General features: G+C 37.7%; 1 protein-coding gene across 1 annotated transcript in view; it reads right to left on the reverse strand.

Annotated features, from left to right (window-relative positions):
• Positions 1 to 428: 428 nt before the first annotated feature.
• Positions 429 to 24,857, reverse strand: part of LOC112147747 (SPRY domain-containing SOCS box protein 4) — an 87,031-nt gene continuing 62,602 nt past the window's right edge. Inside the window, exon 4 of the mRNA XM_024274322.2 lies at positions 429 to 3,471. Coding sequence (XP_024130090.1) covers positions 3,344 to 3,471 — 128 coding nt within the window. The 3' untranslated portion in view covers positions 429 to 3,343. The remainder of the gene's footprint in view (positions 3,472 to 24,857) is intronic.

The raw sequence follows: 24,857 nt of genomic DNA on the forward strand, positions 1-24,857 counted from the left end.
ATCATTGGTGGTATAGATTCAACAAAGTACTAAACATTCCTCAGAGAGTTTGGTTCATTTTGACATGATAGCATCTCACAGTTGCTCCGGGTTTATTATCTACACATCCATGATGCCGATCTCTCATTCCACCACATCCCAAAAGTGTTCTATTGGGTTGAATTTGGTGACCATGAAGGCCAGTGGAGTTCAGTGAACTCATGTTCAAGAAACCAGTCTGAGATGATTCCAGCTTTATGACATGGCGCTTCATCCTGCTGGAAGTAGCATCAGAAGATGGTACACCAGGGGTGGGTAAACTATGGCCCGGGGTCCGTGTGCAGCCTGTTAACCTTTTTAATCTGTCCTGCCAAATTTGAAGAAATTAGATTGATAATCCTTTTTAATTTTTTTTTGGCTGGAGTAAAAAAAGGACAAGAAATCAGAAACACATTCAAAGTCACTTGGCTTTTATTCACATTTCACATCAGTTGACATCTGAGCTGCACTGTCCGTACATTCTACTACTCTCTTGAAGTGGTCCCTCGCTCTCCATCCTAACTGATAAAAACAGGAGGTAAGACCTTCGCTGTCCGCAACAAAAAAGAAAAACAAACAAACAAAAAAACAATGACATAAAGCAGCATTGAAGAAACAAGTTGATTTCTCTTTCCCTTCATCGCCAGCATCTTTGCATTAAATTTACCTGAATGTGACCGTCACAGGTCAGTTCAACAAACACGCAACTAGCTTGTGATAAATAAAGATTGTTGTCATCCTATCGTCATCAGATTCAAACCTCACTCTCACAATAATTATAATAATAATAGTTAAAATAATGAAGGATATAAACAGAAGATAAAAAAGTGACTCAAGCCATTTAAGGAAATAAAACTAGATTGGTCTTTAGGGTGTGTGAGCTCACACATGTGGTTGTGCATTGATTGTATGTATTCCTTCCACCGGCTGTGCTGTGTGTCCTGCGCACGGATCACTCTGCTTTCTGAGGGTTTGTGGTCAATAGACAGCAGACACACACCGACTGCTACCAGTGAGCTACAGCGGGGGGGCTACAAACAACAGCAGGTGTCCGTCTGGGCCGACCGCACCAGCCAGACAGCGGGACAATCGATTGAGAAACTTCGGCTGGGAATTTTCTGCATCGCGGGTCATTTAGTGTCGCTCCAGGATGGGATCCTTAAAGCAGTAAGTCAGCAAACAGGTTTGGTCCTCTGAGAAAACCACGTCGGACGCGTGGCTCTTCATGGAAAGGTCAGGACGGAGATCCTAGTGGATCACAGCTTGCAGCATTTTGTTACAGTGTGCTCGTCTTCTCTACTTTAGCATCATTACGGTCTGGTGTTTTGACTGTAGGTCATGAAATTGGTCTTGTTTTAATTTGGTGCTAAGTATAAAAAACTCAATTTAATATGCCTCATTTCCATCAAAGCCTCTACAACCAGTGTTGCCAGATTGGGCAGTTTTGATTCTAACTTTGCGGGCAAAACTTGCATTGAGTGGGTGGATATATATTATGTAGCTAATGGTTTGTAGTTCCTCATTAATCAGGAAGGCACGTGAGGCACCTGTCATCGTCCTCACCAGCAAGAGCAACAAATATTAGAATAAATGTGTCCATTAATCTGATGTAAAAATCCAATTTATATGTATGGTTTTAATCCTACGACCTCCTATGTAAAGTTATGATAATAATGTAATCCGTTATTATTATTTTAAACACATTCTTGACATTTTTATTACATGTCCTCACTTTTCATTGAATAGGTAGCCTAATGTATTTCAGCTTTGTCAATTTAGTGTTTAAATCTGACATAAAGTCAGTATGAAAAGATGCAAGAATAAAACAGATGTGATTTTTCTGATATTAATAAAAAAATAGATCATTTGTTTTTGAAAGTTTTGGGGGGGATTTTTACTGTTTGTGTCACATAAAAATTCAGAAAATACCTAAACGTTTTTGGAGTAATCTCAGATGATTAGCTATTTGCTTTAATTTTTAATGTTTTCTCATTTAAAGAACAGATTTTTAAAAATCAAACCACTCTTTACAATGTTATACTTGTAGATTTGCTTGTATTTTACCCCACTCAAATTCATGAAAAGTAAAAATGCAAAAACTCTTTCCACTTTTGATCATGATAAGTTATAAGAACCCCGAAATATTTTATGATTATTATTGTCTTTTTCCCCATTTACTTAAAAAAATTTATTGTTCTTGACATTTGAAGTAAAAGGGGGACGGGGTGTACGTCAGCTCACATTTGATTTCCTGTAATTGTTAATAAACTTTAATAGGAGTCAAATGGTGGATGTGAAATCAGTAGAAAGAAATGTCTTAAAGTTGGGATTTTAATCAAAATGGGAAGTAATAAATACCAGATGTTAAATTAACGGCAATTAGCTTTTTTAGGCTTTTTTTTCTTTTTTTGTAGAATGTGGAGGTTTTTAGATGACTTTTGGGCTGAAAAACTGACTCTATCTGGCAACACTGTCTGAAACTCTGAAGTTAGATGCACAAAATGCAAGAAAACACTAAAACGCTGACAAAAAAAAAAACTGACAGCGATGATAATTTAAGACTGAAAAAAATGGTGCTTCATTCATATCATAAGCTGAATAAAGCACCATGTATCATAATCAAACGGATTATGTTGAAAAAGCCACCAGATCAGGCGTTTATGTCTAAAAGGGTCTTAGCTCTCAACAGATGTTTGCATAAAACCAGCAGAAATGTTTCCAAACTGATGTTTAACTCCACATGACAGACCGGTAGTCTCAATCTGTTCTGCGTGCTGTGTGAGCTGGTGGGCGGGCTCAGGCTCGACCACATAAAGCATCAGTGCTGAAATCCTCCCGGACTCCGCCCTCATTCCGAACAGACACCTGCAGCAGCAACAGTCCCTGACTGCGTGTCAGAAAGGCCTCTGTGGATGGGATTAGTGTGCTTCCTCCTGCTCTGCTTCTCACCACCAGGTGGCAGTGTTTGCTCATCATCGCCTCGGCCTTCACTACTTAACCACAAAGTGGCATCAGGAGATGGGCTTTCATCCTGGACGGCGAGACACTGATGGGACAGTCATCAATAATTTACTCATAAATCTAAAACAAATGGAAAAGCAGCTTAAATCAAAGAGAAGGCGGTTCTGTTCAGCTGGAAACCTGAACTTCCCTCAGATCGTCTACCAGCTTCGTGTCCCTCCTCGTGGAGAGTCATGTGAGCCACGGAGCTCCCAGTGTGGACGTCTGCGCCTCCTTAAAGTCATCCAGGCGTCGTCCATCTGAAGGCTCCCTGCCAGCTCCTCTGTTGTGTCCTTTTAGTCCCGGTTGGCTCTGCTGGTGTCAGTCACTGGTACTGGAGGTAATTTTTGAGCGACTGAGGAAGAGGAAGTCTCTCGATCTCCTGAAGTCGGTCACGACCTAACGCTAGGCGGGCGGCACGCCGACAGAGATCCATCAGAGGCAGAGGCTCGGCTGCGGAGAGGAGAAGGAGACAAAAGTTCAAATAAAAGTCAGGTTGGCGCCTCCGGGGCTTATTTAAACTCATGGAATTGAGGGATGCACGCTGCAGAATATTTACACAAAAGATACTTTATGTCTTCCTCTTGCAGAAGTGCACAACCTCAGCAAAGTTTTTTATTAAAAAAAGTGTTTTACTCCTTTTTTGAATCAGCAATTTAAACGGTTAAACTCTCCTTGAAGCTTCTCTTCACATTAAAAAAATAACAGATCCAGGAGGCCGCCACACAAACAAAGGATAAAAAACTCAAACAGGATCATGGTTTTCTTCAAAAAATGTCTTATTTTATGAAAACAAGCTTAAGAAATGACAGATTTGATCATTCCAAAGATTCGTTCATTTTACTTAACCTTTAAAAAGAATTCACAGTTGATGGCAACAACAACAAAAAAAAACCTTTTGGTGCTTCATACTGCTGTTTTTGGGAGGGCCTGAAAGAAAAATATTTTAAATTGTTGATTTTTTACAGAGATTAAAAAATTCTCATAAAGCTAATCCTAAAAAAATGATAGTGTGAGAAAAAGCCCCTTTTATTTGAATTTGTAACTTGCACTAAACCCAACAAACTCCACTTAAATATAATTCAAATATGTCTAAAGTGAAAACTAAATAAGACACAAATAAAATACTTAAATGATCTCTCTCCATTTGACTACAGCATTAAGTTCTCCTTCTTTTTAATTAAAAAATGTGCCAAAACTGCAATTTTTTTTAGATTTTCATGGGTTTTTAATCAGATTCCAGCTTCTTTAGTGATATAAAAATGAAAGGCTTCTCTTTAATCCTCCCATAATGTCCCTCTCAGTAAATAAGTGGAGGATGCTGTGTGACGAGGATATGACTGCAAAGTGGATTAAACGGTTAAAAAAAAAGAAGCTGAGTTCAGGATGGCCTGATTAGATTTTGGATCTATGCGGAACATGCAGATGATGATCAAAAGACTGGCGGTTCAGATAATCACAGACTAACAACAAATTAAGTTAGTCTTAATTGAGTTTAAAGATTAATAGCTCTTTGTTCTTCTAACCTAATTTGCTACAAAAATTGAGCCTCCTAGTTTTCTCCCAGAGTTTTTTGAGCCTCAATGCTTCCTGTAAAATGATGCCAAAATAGGTTTTTGAAGACTGATGAAAATTGTGTTTTTATCATGTTCTTGTGGCATTTTCTCATTATATAAAGAAAATTAAGTTCAAAATTGCATTTCTGAGTATATCTTTACGTACATTGTTGTAAATCAGGAGCAAACAAATGTAATTGGAAAATGATTGAATATATTACATAGAAAATAGCTCCCTGCTCCACTCCATTCTGATGCATCCACTTGCACACAAATAGATCCGTCTTTATTTTCCTTCAGTGAGCTGGAATCTGACTCAAAACTGTACGCTGTACAGATCCAATTACTTGTTATTTTAGCTGCACCAGTTAAAAAAAAAGCATAATTTTAAGAATATAACTTCATAAATTGGTCTGATTGATCAATTCCACCCGCCACACACCTGATCTAGTTAAATATAATCTGGTTCTAAGTCCAGGTAAATGCAGAAAGGCATTTGAACCTAAATCACATGAGTAAAGGAGCCCTGAACAGAGTAGCCAAAAAATGTAAATACATTTTTTTAACCTTTTTTCAATTAAAAAACAGCCTTAAAGTGGGAATGCTTTGCAGCAAGGCAAACACTCTGCCATCACCTGTTGTAACTCAGGACGTCCTCTAACACCTGCCGCTTCATCGGTGTGTGTGCGCTCAAGGTTAGATCAACAGGATGGGGAGACAGGCCAGCCCCTCTTGGTGGGTGTGTGTGTCCTTGCAGTGTCATTGTCTGCATTTCTACGTTCACCTCTGTTTGACACGAAAAGGCAGCGATCTCATTCTACCTACACAGTTTATTCTCCTTTGACCAACTTTTGGAGCTCAAATGTCAAAAATGTCTTATCTATTTCAGTAATTAATGAGTGAATAAAATAATTCAGCCTAAAAAAAGACCCCAAAGGGTTTGTTTTGTCCTTGTATGACAACGTTAAATAATATCCACCAAATATATGTAAGAACTCCTTTCTTTGATTCTTCTTTCAGGAAATCCAGTGAGTTATCATCCATCCTCTTCTGCTAAATACCTTCCTGTTGAAGCAGCTGCTTATCGTTATTTTTGAAACTTTTCTGAAATATTGCAGAGAAATCTGCAGTCTTCAGTGAGTTTACAGTTTCAAAGAACAAAAACAGCTCCAAATATCCAGTGAAAACAGATTAACAGAGATGCTAAGCTGGCTTTTCAGCTTTGCTGCCTAATGACCAGTGTTAACTGGCACCTGCTTCTAACTCATGTCCTAATTTGTTAGAGCAGAGCCCAATTATTATGCAAAAGCTCTGTTTTTTTTTATAAATTAATAGCTTAGTTTGTTTCAAAGAAAGTCATGTTAGATCATGCACAAACGGCTCATTTTGTCTTCTAGGAAACAACAACAACAAACCCAATTTGTTGTGTCAGTTTAAAGTCCAAAGCCACTGTGTGAGAGCAGGAGACTCATTACAGCCCAGAGGACTGAAAACTTCCATCTGTGCGGGCTGAAGCCATTTTTAAATCACAGCCAGTCACCTGTGTGCACGTGCCTGTGTGTGCATATAAAATGTGCACATGCACTCATACAGGGGAGCAATTTTATACCAAATCCAATTAATCCGAGGAGGCTTGTAGGCTCTTTAGTGCAGTTTCAGTTATGCAGAGACAATTTGAGCCGACGCCAGGAGTAAGACTGTGTGAGCTCCACGCTCTTCCTTCTTCCTTATTCTTTCCTTTTATAAAAATATATAATAATAGAAATACAAGTATTAACGTCAGCATGCTGCTTTTCCAAAACACAGACTTAATCAAAGTGAAATCTGAGTTCCGGGTGGAAAAATGATCTCCGATTCTTCTGACACATTCAAAGCAGCTTTGCTTAATATGCCAGATATCATCAGGTATACTTTTCACTGGGTCCATTATAATGCATTATTAATGTTTTCACAATGAAACATTAAAACAAGCTAATGTTAGTGTATTAGGATGCCTGGCAATTAAAAAAAATGATAAGGAAGCCTTTTTTATTGAATTATCAGCATAAATTGATCTATTTGATAGGATTATCCCAGTAAAATTGAAAAGATAGTTGTTGGTAGAAAAGAGCCAATTTAACAGCAGAGAAACACCTACACTTGACGGATATATAGTTCACAGCATCAAAGCTGAGGCTTCAATAAGAGGTTTAAAGTACTACTGCGTTCTAGCAGGAGGTGCTCCTGCAGCTCTCTTTACAGTATGCCGGGAAAAACTCCACATTAATCATCCGCTCCCGCTAGATGTGTATAATGTCCTCATTCTGGATCATAGCAGTAATTAGCCGAGCTTAATAACGTCTACACTCAGCATAACGGCTAACAATCCCTTCTTAATGACTTATATTCCGTCATGTTTTATTCTGGAGGCATCTCCTCAAGCGCCTGAAGCTAATAGGGCCATCCACCGTGGATCATCAGCACCAGGACATTTGCATCTGCTTCATTACACAGCAAGTGCATCCGACAAGATGCACTTCTGAGATCAAATGTTATCACTAAACATTTTAATTTGTCAATAAATCAGACGGGCGGGAAGCTGCTGCTCTTTCTGTGAGCCTCCACATTTGTTTATTCATGTTACAGGGTTAGTCAGAAAAGTTTGAATGTATTTACAGTCTAATCCTGGACTACGTTAACCATGGATTTAGCATTTCCTTCTGTACTTTCTTTAAGTAGCTTTAACCAAACAAAACATGAACAATTTGTTTTTGTTAAAGCTCATTTATGTGATCAGCTGACTCAAAGTTTATACATTAAACTTCAATTTTACATGAATCAAATGTAATAATGTAATTTCTTTTTGATATGGATGTAAAACTCAAATAAATTTTGACAGTATATGATGTAAAGCAGTGATCCCAGATTAATTTTGGAAACTGAGAGAACTACTGCTGTGAGAACAAGGATTTAAACTAGGGATGGACGATATATCGGTCCCAGTATTGTTATTGAATATTATTTGGAAGGTTTGAGTTTATCGGCATCGGGTCCATACAAAAAAAATATATTGTTGACTATTTTTAGATACACTTTATTTTTGACATGGACACTTTTTCCTAATAGATCTTTGGGACTAGGAAGCGTATGTTTACAGTTATGTATAATAGTAAATAGTCGTAATATTTCAGATACATTTTCAAAGTTTTAAAGTTATACTTGTTCCTATGAGACCCAATACTGTATGTTAGAAAGTAAAACTTGCTTGCATAGTAAAATAAAAGTTGTGGATTTCTTATAAAGAAACAAAAAGCAAATCTAATTTTTTTATTATTGTATACACTTAAATATCGGTATGGCAAATATCGGGCTATCTGCCAGGGTTATCAGGGTTATCGGCTGTAAAAATTGATATTGGCCCCAAATTTAAACTGATGTGCTCCTCGTTCAGTGATGAGGGCATGAAACTTTGAAAGGGGTTCATTTGAAAACAACTCGATTCATATTATAATTTGTGTCAATGATACAACTCATAGTCAATATTGGTTTATTTTGTATGATCCAATTCAGTCCAGTTCACTGACCTAAGATCGATCTATGACATCTTTAGCCAAAAATTCAACCAGTGTGACTCAGAAATAAATACCTGGTACATTGCAGGGGAAATTTTCCAGATTCCTTGTATTTCTTGCAAAATAATCAAGTGTAAATAAATATGTGTACAGACAAACAAGTAAACAAGAATTAAATGTCATATCCATTCACATTTTAGTTTGATAAAGTTCAGCCCACTGTTGTTTTTCCACATCAAAATAATACAAAGTAGGCCTGCGCAATTTATTGTCATCGCGATATCAGCCTGAATGATTCGCATATTGCTCGGAAACACACGTTCTAGAGAACACTTCACATAAAAAGTTTATGTAAACACAGATATATGCGTCACAACGTAAATTTAAATCAGTTTTCAGGTTCTACGTGCAAAACATGCAGCAATTGAGCACGCATCAAAATCAAGGACTCAGATTTGGTGGTGGCGTACAGTAGATACTTGGGGTAAATCAAAAAACACTTTAGATTTTGAGTTTTCAACAAAAGTCTCTGTCTCTAATCAAAAGACATCAGCAGCAATGAGGAGTTTAAAACAAATGTTGACTTTTTACAATTATGTTGGGTGAAAAGGGACTTTAAAGGTGAACAGTATTAAAAAGAAACGGCAAAAAATAAAACCAGAGAGGAATTTGCCTCCTCTTTTCTCAGAATTGAGATCTTCGTTGGTGGTGGAGTCATGCTGGAGACCCTTTATTCCAAATAATTGGAGAGGCCAAAGTACTGGAGCGCTCAGAAACAACAACCTGATTAAAGCACATATTTCCAGCTAGGAAATGAAATTCATGATTCATAACCCAACAAGACACAGCAGCTGCAAGAGACTGAAGGAACATTTTAGAGAAACTTTTACTTTTCTAATTTTTATTAAGTATTTTTTCACTTTAGGTTCTGTAGTGAAGCACAAACAAGAAGATCCTTTGTTTGGCTGACGGTAAATCTCTACCTTCTCTTCAGTTCCTCTGATGCAGCTGCAATATATATGTTCTTTTTCTGCAGAGTAAACCCCCCCTTTCTACACTCCACGTCTTATCTCATCTTCTCTATCTTTTTCTTCCCCAAGGCCACAGCGTTTGATATTTTGTAGAACACACACAACCACACACACACACATCACAGTTGGTAAAACTGCAAGATGTCAAAATGTCAGGAAAACACTGAAAACCTGGTCTGTGTTTAGCTTGATGACAACCCAGTTAGCATTGTTTGGCTCACTGCGAAAGTGCTTTCAAGACCCAAGAGGCCGAGGAATTAAGAGAAGCACGTAATCCTTTAATCCTTTAATTAAAGTCAATATTTCAAATTTTACTAAAGCAATGCTATGAGATCATGAAAATGGTGAAAAATCTACAATCCCAAAACACTCCAGTTGTGTCACTTGAAGGTAAAACAATGTCAGCTGCCGCTTTTCACACCTGCATGCTTCTCTGTGCTAATCCAGAGCCGAGCTATTGACCTGCTGCGGCCTGCTTTCCTGTTAGCATGGAGAACGCAGAATAACAAACATTTGCAAAAGGAAATCCACAAACCCGTCTTGCAAACATGTTGACATGCAGAAAAACAGACGCACAAAGCAAACACAATCCCCATTGTGGCAGGAACTCATAAAATTGCAGACATTTTTTCCCTTCAAAATAGAAAACAAAAGCTGAAAATTGGAAGTATTATAAAAAGTTAAAATAACTTCTGATCAAACACAGGAGTTAATAATCCAAAACTTCTTTTTTACATCCTTGATCTTGTATAACAAAAATATTTGATTCAGTCTTTGAATCAACTTCTTTATTCGCTTATGGAAAACGTGTTGATTTCATCCAAAAAAGTAAGATACTTAAACATTCCTTAAAGTAAGTTTGACATCAGAACCCAAACTCCAAAAAGATCAAAAAAACATACAGAGTGTGTTCAATGCTAATTTGATCTTCAGTCAAAGAAATGCTTCAACTGTTAACATCAAAGAAGCCTGACCTAAATTTGAAGCGCAGAGAAAGAAAATGAGCAAAACTCCTGCTTGAAAATCTTCTTCAGCTAACAGGCTTCAAAGTAAACTATTTACAGATATTTTATCACTTTTTTATTTTTAAAACTCTATAAGTGTACCGTTTTTTTTTCTCTGTAGGGAATACCTGCACAGCAATGTGTCAGAGATGAAGCAACCAGTGTGCAAGTCTTACAGAAATCGTCAGTTTGAGACAAAAATCCAGAAGGGGTGTAAATGTTTACACTAAGGGTGTGTATTGGCAAGAGTCTGGTGATACGACACACAGCCGATATATTCCAAGACAGTACGAGAGACAAAAGTTAAGTATTTTTTTTAAAGATTCTGAACTAGAAAATACTTTATCTAAATATTAACACACCTTTCACATGAATAAAATGGTAAAATACATTTTATTTAATGATCACATTATTAGGTGGGCATCTGTATGGTCTCATTCGTTCTTACATGAGCCAAGAAGCACGGAAATTAGCTTTGTTATACAGCACCAGTACCAATTCGGCACAGATTTTCAGCTTGACACTCATCATTTGCTAAAACAAAGTTGTATATGTCTCTTTTTGCTATGTTACAGCAATCATGAAGCTTAAGAGTTCACATTTAACACACGATGGTTCTTGTGAGATCTTGTAAGGTGTCTTGGTGCGGTATAGAGCTGCTGAAAGAAGCTTGGTGTGATATGCTGCCAACTAGCGGTCGAGAGTTTAGGTGGATCACAAAAGTAAGACGCTGAATTGCATGTTTCCTTATAAATTCATAATTAAATATCATCTTGGCAGCATTTTTATCAATATAAGTATTGTAGTTTTCTGATATTGGGCAACCCTACCAGGCAGCCACTGACTGATGTCAACTTTTAGAGATAAATTATCCTGTTTCTGTAAAACTTCATCGGGCTGCGTGTAAAAATGAAATCTGCATTTAGGCCTCCACACAGTTGCATTTTGGGATATGTGGCTGTAGTCTTATTCTTTGACTCCTTCTTTTTTGAAAAACAGCCAATACAAACTTCTGCCCAACTCCACTGCATCTTCAGTGATGTCTCGCATCCTTCTACCTGCTTATCACCAGATTTTAGAACAGTCAAATCTAAGAAACCCTGTCGTTGTGCAGACTAATGCAGTCATGTTGCTCCAGTCAATGGAGGATTTCAAAAACACAAAAATAGGTTTGCTTGTAAGCAAAATGAAAACTAATGGCTATAAACAAGTATTTGTTTTTTCTGTCAAAAAAAACATCTTGAAACATTTGCAAAAAATACTGCCTAAATAGTTCATCCTTTGGTATGACTCATATTGTACCCACCACATTACTGTCACACAGGGAGATCGGCACTGTGGGAAGAGCTGGCCAGTATTGAAAGGAGCTGGTTGGTAATACAAGCCGTTCTGGTGTTTATTTTTAAAGCCCCCCTTCCCTCTTTGCTGTCCTGAATTACTGTAAAGTCAATGTTCACCATCTCCTCTGGGATGGGAGGCAGAAAGATAGGAGGAACAGGAGTGTGCAAGATGTGAGGAAGAGGTGGAAATATGAATGCAACAGAGGAGGAGGAGGAAGAGGGCAGGGGTGACGAAGAGGAGAAAAGAGCAAAGGAGATAAAGCAGATAATGGCAGTGGAGAGGTCATGAGATGACAGGGGAGGAAGGACTCAACGGTGAGGATGATGAATAGGAGAGGAGATGGCACAATAACAAGGAGAGTATGATAATGACTGAAGTATTTATAACAGCAAATACATTGCTTTTAAAACTAATAATCAGTAAATTGATTTAATTTTTAGGTCAAAAACATGCAAGTGTGAGAACGACACCTGAAAAGAGTGACACCTTCCTCCTTAGCCTTAAGGGCCCACCCACAAAAGCATGATTATAGACCAGAAAAACATTCAAGAAATCTATTATTCTGTGTCCAGAGGTTTGAAGACATCAAGAATTCATCTAGAACACACAAAAACTAGTTTTAGATCTACTTTCAGCTGGTCGTTAGTCATGTGGTATGTGAAACCCAATGATGGGCCGGTATCATTTTCTCCATCCGATACCAATAACCAATATTTCCCTTGCAACTGTGACCGATAGATGATATTTGTCGATTATTCTAAATGTTAAGTGTGTTTTTAAAGTCCCTGTTTTGTTTGGACTTGAAAACAGAAAGTTTTCATTTCAGAAAGAATGGGGAGATTCTGAATGAAGAATGCACAGTTCTTTTATGTGGAGGAAGATCAGTAATCACATCTTGGCTCTGGACTTTAAATTACCAAACTAAATCAAGTTCTTAAGAATCTTTCTCAAAAGCAAAGCATGATTGAAGAGGAGTGTGTGCAGAGAGATACACCTACATTTGGCAGATGAAGTATCAGACTGAAGATTCAGAATCCAGGTATTGTCTGAATTCCCTTGAGATCTAAACTCAAAAGGTTTTTACCTGGTTAAATAAAGGTTAATAATACGCATATAGAACACAATGCTTTGTTTTTGAACAAACTTTTATTTTAAATTTGTTTTGTTTTTTTGTCGAAAATGTTTATAGGTCTTTACTACAGTGAATGGGTGACATCTGAGTTTCTGTTTAAAGAAAGTAGTGATCATGATGGATTAACATCCAGATAGTTAATTGAGGGAATGCAGACGTAACCTCAGAGAGACAACTTTGATGCTGCTGACGCTTCTTAATGACTTTTAAATAAGTTGAGACGATATCCCATTTGCACACAAACTCCTTAATGAACACACGTGCAATAACACGTCTGACGAGCTGTCACCTTCGCACACATGCTGGAGACCGGACTCAGTCGGCCTTCCGACAGGGCTGTCCTTCAGCTGATCCTGCACCGGCTTAGAATGTCACATCGAGTTGTGTGCATGTCGCACTGCAGGTTTGTTTACACACACTGACTGGTGCAACACAAATACAGGATCAGGAGAAGATGCAAGGTGTTCATTATAACCTCCCAGTGGTGTTAAATATGCTGTAAATCAAATGAGTGACAAGGAAGAATAAAACCTTAATCCCGATGTGGCTGTGTCTGCCTACAGCACAGCCTGTGAGGAAAAAAACTGCAAGTTTCGACACAATGACTGGAAAAGTTCCCAAAGTCACTTTTGTGCAATGCTGGACATGTGATGCAAGATGAGGTAGTTTTACACAAACTATGTTTTTATGAGTCTAAACAGAAACATGGATGAAACAAAAAAAGGCAAGAATTCAAGTGGCCTTAATATCACAACAAAAAATAAATCACACAATGCGTTGTGTAACCACAGAAATGATGCGCACACCGGTGAATACTGGCACACACTCCGAGTGGGAATATACTTCAATCTGGGAGGGGCCTGGATTCAGATTAAGCTCTAGATGGATCAAACATGTGAGTGCAGAAACTGAGAGGAGGAGGGAAGGAAAGGAGAGTAAACACCTGGATAGCATGGCCCTCATTACCTTTAATGGCCCCATAAATCACTTTACAGTCTTCCGTGTTCTTCTACAATTACACACTTAACACGAGTGCCATGCAGAGCACTGGTCCACAACTGACGGTGCTGTGAAAGGACGCAGGGTGGGCGGGGAATCCAGCTGTCAGGCTGACTGGGAAAGCATGCAGAATTACCTAAAATCTGCATAGTCGCTATAAAGGCCAACCAAGCATGATGTAGCTGTAAACAAATGATGGCAGATGTAAACAAAAACAATGATGTACAATGTTGATGACAAGTCACCCATCACTGCCTCATTACAACACATTAAATCTAAAACTCTTTGGTGTAATCTGTTGCTCACTTATTTAGGCTGTTGTTTGAATACAGTAAAGAAAATCTGGTTTTAATGAAAAAATCTGGACAATTAATTAATTTTAAATTAGTTGGATTACAAAAAACACAATTATTCTTACTCTGTTCAATTTTTTATATGTTTGTGTATCATTTTAGGGTCAAACACCCGCAATCTATAACAAATGTTGCAGTTCCTCAAATGACCAGTAGAGGCTGGTTTCAGAAAGGAGCAATTTATTGACTTACATTTTAAAAAAGGTGCACATTTAACACAAAAAATAAAGCTACTTCAAAAAAATGCTCTTTTTTATCCTAAATCAAAAATTTGATGGCACTTTCTACTCTCCAATCATTTACATTTCAAAAAGGACCGTTGGGCAAAGTAAACTTCACTAAAAATGGTTGCAGCAAACTTCAGGCTCTACTCTTGCAGTTTAAAATGCTACACTGAAGAGATTATTAGTTCAGTTCATTTGTGTTTATGCTTGAGACAACTTTGTTTATTGGAACTTGATTAATAAACTAGAATCAAATGTGAGATGATAACTTATTATCTTACTCACATTGTTGGAAAAAATAACATTTTTTATAAGTTAACTGCAAAAAAAATCAATTTATATGGTAATTATTTTGATCTTCTTTTTTTGCTTTTTTTGCAATATTAATTTCCCAATCCTTTTGACTTTTAAGTAGCTTTTCAAACCACTTTTTAATTGAGTTTATGAGAACTTCAGAGAACTATTTGGATTGAGTCTTTAGATACTAAATAACCCCAAGGCACATGCTGAAAAAAACCCAACACAGTGGCTGTTGGTCATCATAAATACTTAGACATGTCAATGCTTCTCAGCACTGCAGAGTCAGCAATAAAAAAATGGGAGGTGCTGCAGAAAAGAAGCATGCATCAGCTCAGCCAGAGATGATAAAGGAGACGGCTAGTGTGTTTTAGGTTTCAATTGGTTGAAAGAATGCCAATACTTATGCATTAAGCTTTTGGAACTCTTCCACATGAGACTATCACCACAGAAAACTCACCTGGAAATGCAGGTAAGTGACTCTCAAACACTGCAGTATGATTTTGTGAATAAATCCTTCAGATAGTTTTGGCTTTTCAGTAAGAACCATTTATTGTAACCTTGTGTAACTATTTGTATCATATTTGATACATGCATTTCTGAAACCCCCGTCTCATTAGCACGGTTGAAAACCATTGAAGACCCCATTGTATATGTTTTGGTTCATGTTTTCTGCCCTGTAGTTCATCATCATTCCACTAGAGGCAGTAGAAGGGCTTTTCCTGCTCATTTCAAAATGGCTGCTTACATTAAATCTCAATATCACTTTTAGCAGGAAAAGTTAAAAAGCAACTTTTTTAAACTTAATGGTGAGAATAATCATTGGACTAATCAGAACCAAGTCCTTATTATTTTTATGTTTATATAACCTATAACGCTTCTGAAATTCTCTGTGACATATTAAAGAGAAGAAAAGTTGTGGATGAGCCTCTTGTTTGTAGGACATCTTCAAATGTTGACATGGATTCTGGTTCATTATTCTTTTCTTGGACATTTTTACTCTACAATCTGGGGACACACAATGCTGTTGTTCACTTGGAGCCTGAAGAGACGAGGACAAGAGCAACTCCAAAGAGGATCTTTGACAAGTGTCCCTATCAGCATCCCCTAATGGTCAAAAAAAAATAGGTGACCGGCAAGAAAGACTGAAGCAGAAGGAAGACAGGAAAAGGTGTGGGACAAATAGAAAGGTAATAAGGGTGCAGAGGGGATGAATAGAAGACAACAGGTGGAGAGAGGTGGTGTAGGAGGGGAGGAGCAGGTGAGAGACCTGCTGAGTAAAGTGGAGGACTTGTTGAGCGAGAACGGAGGATGGCACTTCTCCCTTCACATGCTTCAAAGGTTGGAGGAGGAATGGAGCCACAGAGAGCAGCAGCTAAAAGCTCGGCTGGAGGCGAGATCGATGCGGGGATGAATGTGCGGAAAGAACAAAACACTGCAGAAGTTAAAAGTGGAACCAGAAAAGAAAAGCAAGAGCAGAACTTGAGAACAGACCAAGGGAACAAGGAGAGAACATCAAAGAGACAAGAGTCGGAGGAAGTTGGAGAGAAACTTGGGAAGCTGAGTGGTGGAGAGAAAAGGTGAGATACGAGTTCTGACAGCAGAGAAGAGAGGAAACAGGAAAGAGCAGAGCTGGTGGAGAAAGAAAGAGAAGAACAGAGATGCTCACTAAAATGACAGCTACATGTCAGCCTTTGTGTTTTGGCGTCAACGACAGCCTCAAGAAATTAATAACACTCCCTCAAAGTTGGTCTGATCACAGCCGTCATTTGAGTTTGCCAATCCAACGTTATGAATGACACTCCCGCCAAACAATGAGACTCCTACTGTGTGGTTTCTCAGCTGTGTGGTTCATAGAGCAAAGTGAAAAAAAAAATTATTTATGTTTTGAAAGTTTCTGTAATTTTATAACAAAAATGAAACAGATACTGAAACCTATAGGTATAAGGATGTAAAGTCCCACTCTGATCATCCTTTGCTCTTTTGTAAATGCGTTCCCAGTGTTTTTTTTTTAATCTATGATTATGCTGTTTTTAGCCAAAACAAAAAAGCTTGACGTTTTCCAGAGTGGTAGTAGTTTGTTTGAAATTCAAATAACCCCGCCCCCGTTCCCCTTTACTGAGAGCTCTCCGTTTATGCACTCTCCTGCTAGCTTATAGCCCTCAGAATCCTAACCTACAATTACAAATTCAGCAAAAATAGCGAGCAATACTGGTGTTATCCAGCTGTACAGATTTGAGCCAGATGCCACAGATTAAAAAAAAACAAAGACGTACATGGATCCATGTGTTCACAGGTGGATGCATCAGAATATAGCAGAGCAGAAAACTTGTGGTTTGTCCAGTGTATTTTCTACATCTCAAATAAGCTCTTTTTCAAACCGCATTTTTGCATCTGCTCCGAATTTACCATATTTATAAATAAATACTCAGAAATGCAATTGTAAGCTTAATTTTGCTTTATATATGTCCTCCATCATTAAAGGGTAACCAAACCCTAAATTAACTTTTTTTTGTCTGTTGACCTCCACAAATGGAGCTTTAAAATTGCTTTAAATTGATATAAACTTTTTTAATTCTTGAAAATAGTCAAAAAGGGTCTATGTGCTACAGGTTGAAAAGAGGTATTACAGCTGAATTTCACTTAAGTCCCATATTTTAAAAGTCTCACGCCATGATCTGCAGCTCCAGTAATGATACCAGTCCTGTTCCCCAGCCCCACCCCTCTGACTGGATTTTCAAATTTTGGGAGTGGGTGGAGTCAGCCTCCAACTGCCCTGTTTGGTTACCCTTTAAAAAATGCCACAAGAATGTATTAATCACCAGAGTGGTTCTTAAAAGACCTCACTGGTATCATCTTAGATCCTTGTTTCTTGTATTGTTCTGCCTGAAATTACATTATGGGAATCTAAAAAAAAAATACTTTTGTAACAACCATATAAATGTCAGCAGATTCAAGCAAAGCTTTTACAGGATTTCTTATTTTAGAACTAACAAACTGGAACCTTTTGTGTGAAGATTCTAAGGCGCTTTGTGTCCAAAGTGGTCAGTTTTCTAGAAATGCAATGTGAGGTTAGCACTCTCGACTCACAAAGACCTGATTTAGACCCAAGCTAGGTCCTTTCTGTTGGCATGTTCTCCCTGTACATGTATGGATTTCTCCAGTCACTCTGGCTTCCTCTGCAAGTCCAAAAACTTGATTTGTGGGATAATTAAGGTTTTTTTTCCACACCTAAAGGACTTTTATCGTCCCTTACGCTACAAGCTCAGTGGCCTTGTGATAGTCTGCTCTGAGACTGGAAGGTTGTGAGTTCAAGTCCAGGCCGAGTCATACCAAAGACTCTAAAAATGGGACCCATTGTCCCTCAGCAATAAGGGGTTGAATTGGGGGGTTTGAACCATTTGGTGTGACTGTGTGATTAAAATCCTCCAGTGTTTCGACAACACTTTAACTTTTATTTTTTTAAGCTGACATTCTATTAAAAAAAAACATTTTAAATTATAAATAAAACTGTTTTAGTTAGTGATTATCACATAGAAGCATTTTAGATTTATTGCCATTCATTTTTTGCATAATAATCAGACAGATTACATTCAGTAAATAAAGTCTGTCCCGCCTCCTGAACCATCATTTGGTTTGGAGGAAACGTCTCTCGACTGACACGAACTGTTAATCCTCATCTCTGGCTCGCAGTCATGTCGCCAAGCAAGGTCAGACACGCCATAACCGCTTTCAGGCCGGGACAGCGAGCAGGGAACAGAAAAGTTCAAATCAAAAGCACATAATCAGATTAAAATCTCTGCCTCTCCTCATCTGGGATGTGAGTGGGTTTATTCAAACTGCACCGTCATTTTACAAATGCTTTATCAGTTCAACCTAAAGATAAATGTCTATTTTTAATCAACAGTGTGGAGATTTGTTACACAGACTTCATGATTAGGGCGATTCCGACCATTCTTAAAGAAAACTAGTATCATTATTTTGAGAGCTTAAACAACCTGATTAGGCAGATGTACCACTGATTGGATTTATATACGTTTACAGTGATATAACAAGATCTTCTGTTTTGAAAATCTTTTTCTATACCTCGGCTTTGGGATTTGCATGTGTTCTATAAAGGAAAACATAAATGTAAATTTTAAGGTTTTATTTGATGCTCTCTGGGGAACTTTCCAGATGATAACACATCTTGATTTTACATTTGATACATGCCTAACACACCTGCTGAAGGTCACAGCACATGCTGAGCAAACCGATTCATGTCCTGTGCCGTTTCCCTCCTTCAAAGAGATATATTTGACGGCTGCTAAATCACAGGCTTTTCTGCAGTACTGAGATGAAAATATTGTGAGGAATGCAACTTTTTTCCTTTCAATGGCAAGCTGCCCCTTAAAATGTGTTTCATTTTTATCTTAAACTTTGCTAAAGCTCTTTTTGTGCCAGCACGGCTGTTGCTATGTAACAGCTAACAATGCATTGAGCAGAAGTCTGGAGTTTAAAGTTGAATTATTTTTAACTTTTTGGTGCCAAGAGAGATATGTAGTTTATTCAGAGCAGCGACAAGACACATGTCAGTGAGCATTACTAGATGGAAGAGACGGGCTCCTGCAAGGAAGCCTGATCTGATGTCACTTTAGATAATCTGACACTATCAATTCTTTCACATTTTCATTTGTTCAGAATTCAGGGAACAAAACTCTATCTTTACAGTGGTATGGGAACCATTCACTGAACATTATTTTAATAAACCCAGAGACAAAGTGTGTAAATTAGGATTTTTCAAATCCCTTCTCTTTATGTAGCCCATTCATGATTACTTAAAAAATGGCTTCGAAAAAAAATAGTGTATGATATCAATAGTTTTTCGAACAAGGTTCTGTTTTCTATTTTTAAAGGTGAAACTTGTGTTTTTGGTGTTTTAACATGTTGTTGTGGACTTCTTCTGATGATAAATATATATAAATACTCTAATACTTAGAGCTGAATAGCATTTTCAGTTGCTTGTATTTAAATTTTTATCTTATTTATTTTCATTTTTCAATACCGCCAAGGATATTGTTGTACATTTTTAAGTGTGGTACAATTATAAGCATTATACTGTCTTATTTTAATGTTTATTAGTTTTACTAAAGTTTTCTAGCAGCAGATTTGTCAATACAGTTTAAAATAAAATAAAAGCATGTGTTTACTTTCATTTTTTTTTTTTTTTTTGGCTCTGCAGCTTAAACAGATACTTGTTAAGAGGTGGTGCTCCCAAAATGAAGAACTGACCAAAAAGAAAATTGAAGACAAAAGGACCAATCCCACTAATGCCTTTATCTATTATCCTTTAATAAGTTCCTTCTCCCTGCACCACTTTTACCCCGGAGCCATTTTTCAACCTTTTCTTAGATTTTCTTCAGTTTTGCTGAGAGATTCTTCTTTTTTCTTTACTTATAACATTTTGCCCTCGTGTCATTTGTGACTGTCCCTACTCCGCTGAAATGTGATCCACAACTAAACAAAAATTACAAAAAAAAACACACAAAAACCCCCCAAAGTAAAATATTAATAAAAAAGGCAAAATATGTATAGCTGTACAGACAGACAGTCAATTATATAGACATAAAAATGAGGATAGATATGGATAGATGAACTGAGATGGTGACATCATAGTTTTCAGCGGCTTAGAGGGATATGACACCCCCAAACTTTCAGCACACCAGTCCGTTTGCTTTTTTTTTTTTAAATCTTCACAGTTTTCCATGCATCCCACTGGATTGTGTCATATTGTTTTGTTGTATGTGTAGCTTAGGGGTAAAAGACGAATAACATGGTTGTGTAACAGAGTTTCTGTGACGTGTCCTGCTTAATGGCCTCACCCCTCACCACTGTCACACTCACGACCCGTTAAAACACTTTTCAACTTAAAGCCACTGAGACGACGCGACCTGCAGAGTAACCTTGTGAATGTCTGGAATGATTTACTGGAAGGTGACATCCTCATCTAGTTCAGATCCGGTCCTCAGCACGGTGGATGTCCTTACCGCGTTACAGACATCCATCACACACACACGCATGCACACACACAGCATTACAGCATATTGGTAAAATTTTCATCATTTTTTTTTTACTGGAAGGGTGAGTCACAGGAAAAAATGCATAACAGAGAAAAGCTGAAGGAACAGAAATAGATCCGTCTGAGTTCCAAAACATATAAAAATGTGTTTATTTTTTTCTCAGACACTTTAAATCATGTCTACAATAAATATGACTTTTCCTTTTCATGTCCTAGATGCTTGTCTGAAATCTATGGGTATTTTTGTCTTTCATCCTTAGTTTTATTTTTTTAACCTCTTTTACTAACTGCAGCCAAACGACTGGCCTCAGAAAAAAGCTGCTCACATTCAGTTGCCATGACTTTCTGCAGAGGTTGCAGCAAAGAAGCGCCTACAACCTGCAAAAGATTAATAACACCCCAGGAGGGGACTTTAGGTTCATGTCTGGCTAGAAAAACAAAATCTCCCTTTTTGAAAGGCTTAGTCCTCCGCCCCTCCTGAAAAAAAACAAAACAGACAGGGTGGCAAGCAGCTGTTGCTACTGCACATGCTTGGAAAATGGCGGAAAATAAATAGATGGAATGATGTGTTGCTGCCTGATTATAGAGTCAGGCTGAAGGTGAAGGGTCAAAGGTTATGCAAATTAGAACTGAAAGCTCAAGATAAGTAATGGCTAACCACAATGGCAGATGTGCAGTCTGGGCCCATAGAGGGGAGAACAGGAGGAAAATGGTGAGTTAAAGCAGCTACTGTATAGAGAAGACTCAAGAGATCTCATCGTCTGCCAAGTTTCTATCTCTTAGTTTCCTCTTCTTCTTCTTCTTTTGTCAAAATCATTCCACAAATTGGTGATTGTGAACTGATCTTGTTACTAAAAATGCAAAGCAGGAAAGATTTGAAACTAAATTCCGCTGTGTTTGGTAAAAGAAGAAGTAAGTAAAGAAAGACAAAGAAAGAAAGGAGTGCTGTAGAAAGACAGGTGGTGATTGATTCTACCAAAGACTGTAACTCCGGAGAAAAAGAGAAGATACCGTCAGAGGATTGGGGCCAGGTGGTAAAAGAATATCCTCAAAGAAAAGTTCAAACAGCTTTCATTACCTGCAGCCCTTTCACCTTTTTCTTTGCATAGAAGTAAAAGAGGTAGAGGTATAGATGAAACAAAAGTTAGATATAATGTTTCCAAACTCTAAAACCTTAGTCACAACTGCCCTTATGGATGGATACAGACTGTATGTGCGGGACAAATACAATTTTAAGATCATAAATCACCCGGTGAGCCCATAAGGGTTCATACACATTTTTTCTACGGGCATGCTGCGCCCATTAGGTTGTAGTGAAGACCTAAGCAACACTTAAGGGGGTAGTGGGTGAGATGCAGGTGTGTCATACAGAGTTATTTCATGTTTTTTGACCTCCCAGAATCCAGAACACTGCACAGAAAGCCTGTTTATGCAGTTCAAGTGACAAGTATGCCCTTGACTGTTAACAGTGAGGATATTAGACTATGTTTTTCTATTATCATTCCCAGTGGTCTTTTAATTATGGTCATGCTGTTTTTCTATGTTGTTTTTTGAGACATATTTTCTGCAGAGCAGCAGGAGTTCATTGGAAATTTGCCCCTCAGTTGAGAGTGTTGGAGTAGAAGTTATCCACAGCTAACATCCCATCAACCCTTTGTTTACAACCAGGCATCAACAAACTTAACAATAATAAGCACTTGATCTGTTGTCAGTTTATATTTATCGGATTTGAAAAGAGTGATGATCTCGTCTCACAATGATCTTTATTCCTCCATGGCAGTGCAATATTATAGCATAATTTTGAGCTAATATGTTCAAAAAAGATATTTGACCTGCTTTTTGTGAGTTACAATTTTTCAGATATATTGAAAATGTTTTTGTATTTTTTATTTTTTGCATTAAAGTTCACATTACAGTTAGAGGTGGCTGGATAACTCAGTTGGCTGGTTTCAGTTCCCAGGGCGCCAATGAGCTAAAATCCAGTGAGGATCCTAAGATAAGACCCTTCACGCTGCTGCATAACTTGATCTCTCTGTGCCTTAAAAATACAGGATTGTATCAGCAAGAGCATCCAGCGTAAAACTCTATGCCTAACCACCTGTGCAAATCAGTGAAAGCTGATTCAATGTGGTGATCCCTGACAGGATAAGCCGAAATGTGAACGACAACAGAGTTCGCATTATAGTTGGTGATGGCACAGTTGTTAAGGAGAAAATTTGGAATTGGAACTTCATGTCATAAACGTTGCTTCCCCTGGTTTTTCACTTCTTCAGCTTTTAGGACCCAGAAAGCCAAAGCTAACATTAGCATAGCAAAAATAAAAAAGCCTGTGATATTTTTAAGACATATTTTCTGCAGTGCAGCAATAGTGCATCAGAAATTCACTGCTGAGTTGTGCACAAGACTGCTGGCGTGGAAGTTAGCTTCGCTAATTTCCCATCAGCCTTTTCTTTGCACTCTCTCCTGCTAGCTTATAGCATCTCACAAGCCCAAGCTAACATTAGTGTAGCAAAAAAAAAAAAAAAAAAATGTAGAGCAATATCAGAGCTATCCAGCCACACAGTTTTGAGCCAGATAGCACCTCAGACAAGGAAAAAAGAAAGACGTTAATGGTCTGGATCTACTTGTTTGTAAGTGACCGATTTAAAATCGGAGCGGAGCCGGGAGACTTTTGTCCACCCATGGCAGTAAGATGCTTGATCAGTGCTAGTGCATGTGACTGAGGCTTTATATAAAAAATCTTTTTAGAAGGCTGTAATCTACGGGATTTTAATGATTTAATTAAGATACATGACTAAGGGATGAAAAAAAATGTATTTAACTCCTTAACTTTAAGCAAAATGAGAGGTAGAGCATAAAAAACTGCAATGTACACAAAATAAACTTGGAAAAGAATAAAAAGTCAGAGTGTCAAATTTCTGCCTTGTTACCAAACAGCTTAAAAAAAAAACAACAGAAACAAGTTTGTGACATACTTCAGATGTTAGTTCTGGGAATAGGACAGTTACATTTTAATGAGAACAAATGGATACCGTCCAGAGAGACTTGTAGTAAAATACAAGAAAACCTCCAGCTTAACTCCTACCTTATAGTGTGGTTCACATACAAGTGACAGAAAAAACCAGGGGACACATTGAATTTCGCTAAGTCACAAAATCAGTGGAATGAATGACCTGATGAGAGAAATAATAAATCGAATGGCTTTTACTCTGCCGACGAGGAGAAGGGAGTCAGACACCTTTGTTCAGGGCTGCATCAGCCCACAAGGATCTGTCGGTAAATTGGTTGTGTCAGGAAGCCAAATAGAGGTGCTGATTGGAGGCCGAGCCCACGGCGTCCTGAACAAAGAGCGGAGGAGACAAAGATCGGGAGGATTACCTTGTTCCCATTCACTGAGAAGGCCGAAGGATGACTGATGATCGGATCGACGTGATAACAAAACCAGATGTGGAGTCTGTGTGTGTGCAGCTGGAAAATTTAAAATCTGAAAACAATGTTCTAGAAGGGTAAAAACTATCAAAATAAGAGGTTTCTTTTCTCTTTTTTTTTTGCAATAAACACATTAAAACTTTTTTTTGGTTTTTCTACAAAGCCGTCATACGAAGGGAGAACTGCTCTTTGGTAATAGCAGGGCTCGCGTGCATTCAGGCTCTGCCGTGGCGGAGTTAAACGGGGGATTTATGGGCTTGTAGAAAGCAACTGCTGAGCTTTCAAAACTGATTTTAACGCCTAAGCTTTTCTTGCCCACATAAATTTCTTTTGATCTTGGAGGCTGGTGTCGGGCGACAACACTGACTGCAGGGCAGAAAGAATCCTCTAAAACATGTTTTTATTGCAATAATAACACATTTCTGGATGTTAGCTGAAAAATTTGATTGCAAATGACAAAACGTTTAAACATACATTACAACACATTAAATTATTTCCTTCAGGATGATTAAAGTATATCCATCTATCTATACTGCACAAAAGAGAGGACTCACTAAGTTTTTCACACTTTTTTTTTTTTTTACAACATATTACTTCCTCTTTTCATTCTCACTTTATTCAATATATTTTTGGCTGTCTTTGGTACAAATTTGATACAATTAACTTAATAATAATCTAATTATTAAGATTAGACAGACGATGTCAGATGAAAAGGGTATGTTAAATCCCTTTATTGTTTTCATAAATATTTAAAACTTTTTTTGACATTGTTTAATAAACCACATAAGTGGAGAGTTTATCTGCAATAAGATTTAACAAAATGAAGACAACAAAATGTGTCAAACATATAAATTAAACAAAAAA

Source organism: Oryzias melastigma, linkage group LG17 (assembly GCF_002922805.2).
Source record: "Oryzias melastigma strain HK-1 linkage group LG17, ASM292280v2, whole genome shotgun sequence".
Classification (NCBI taxonomy): Eukaryota; Metazoa; Chordata; class Actinopteri; order Beloniformes; family Adrianichthyidae; genus Oryzias; species Oryzias melastigma.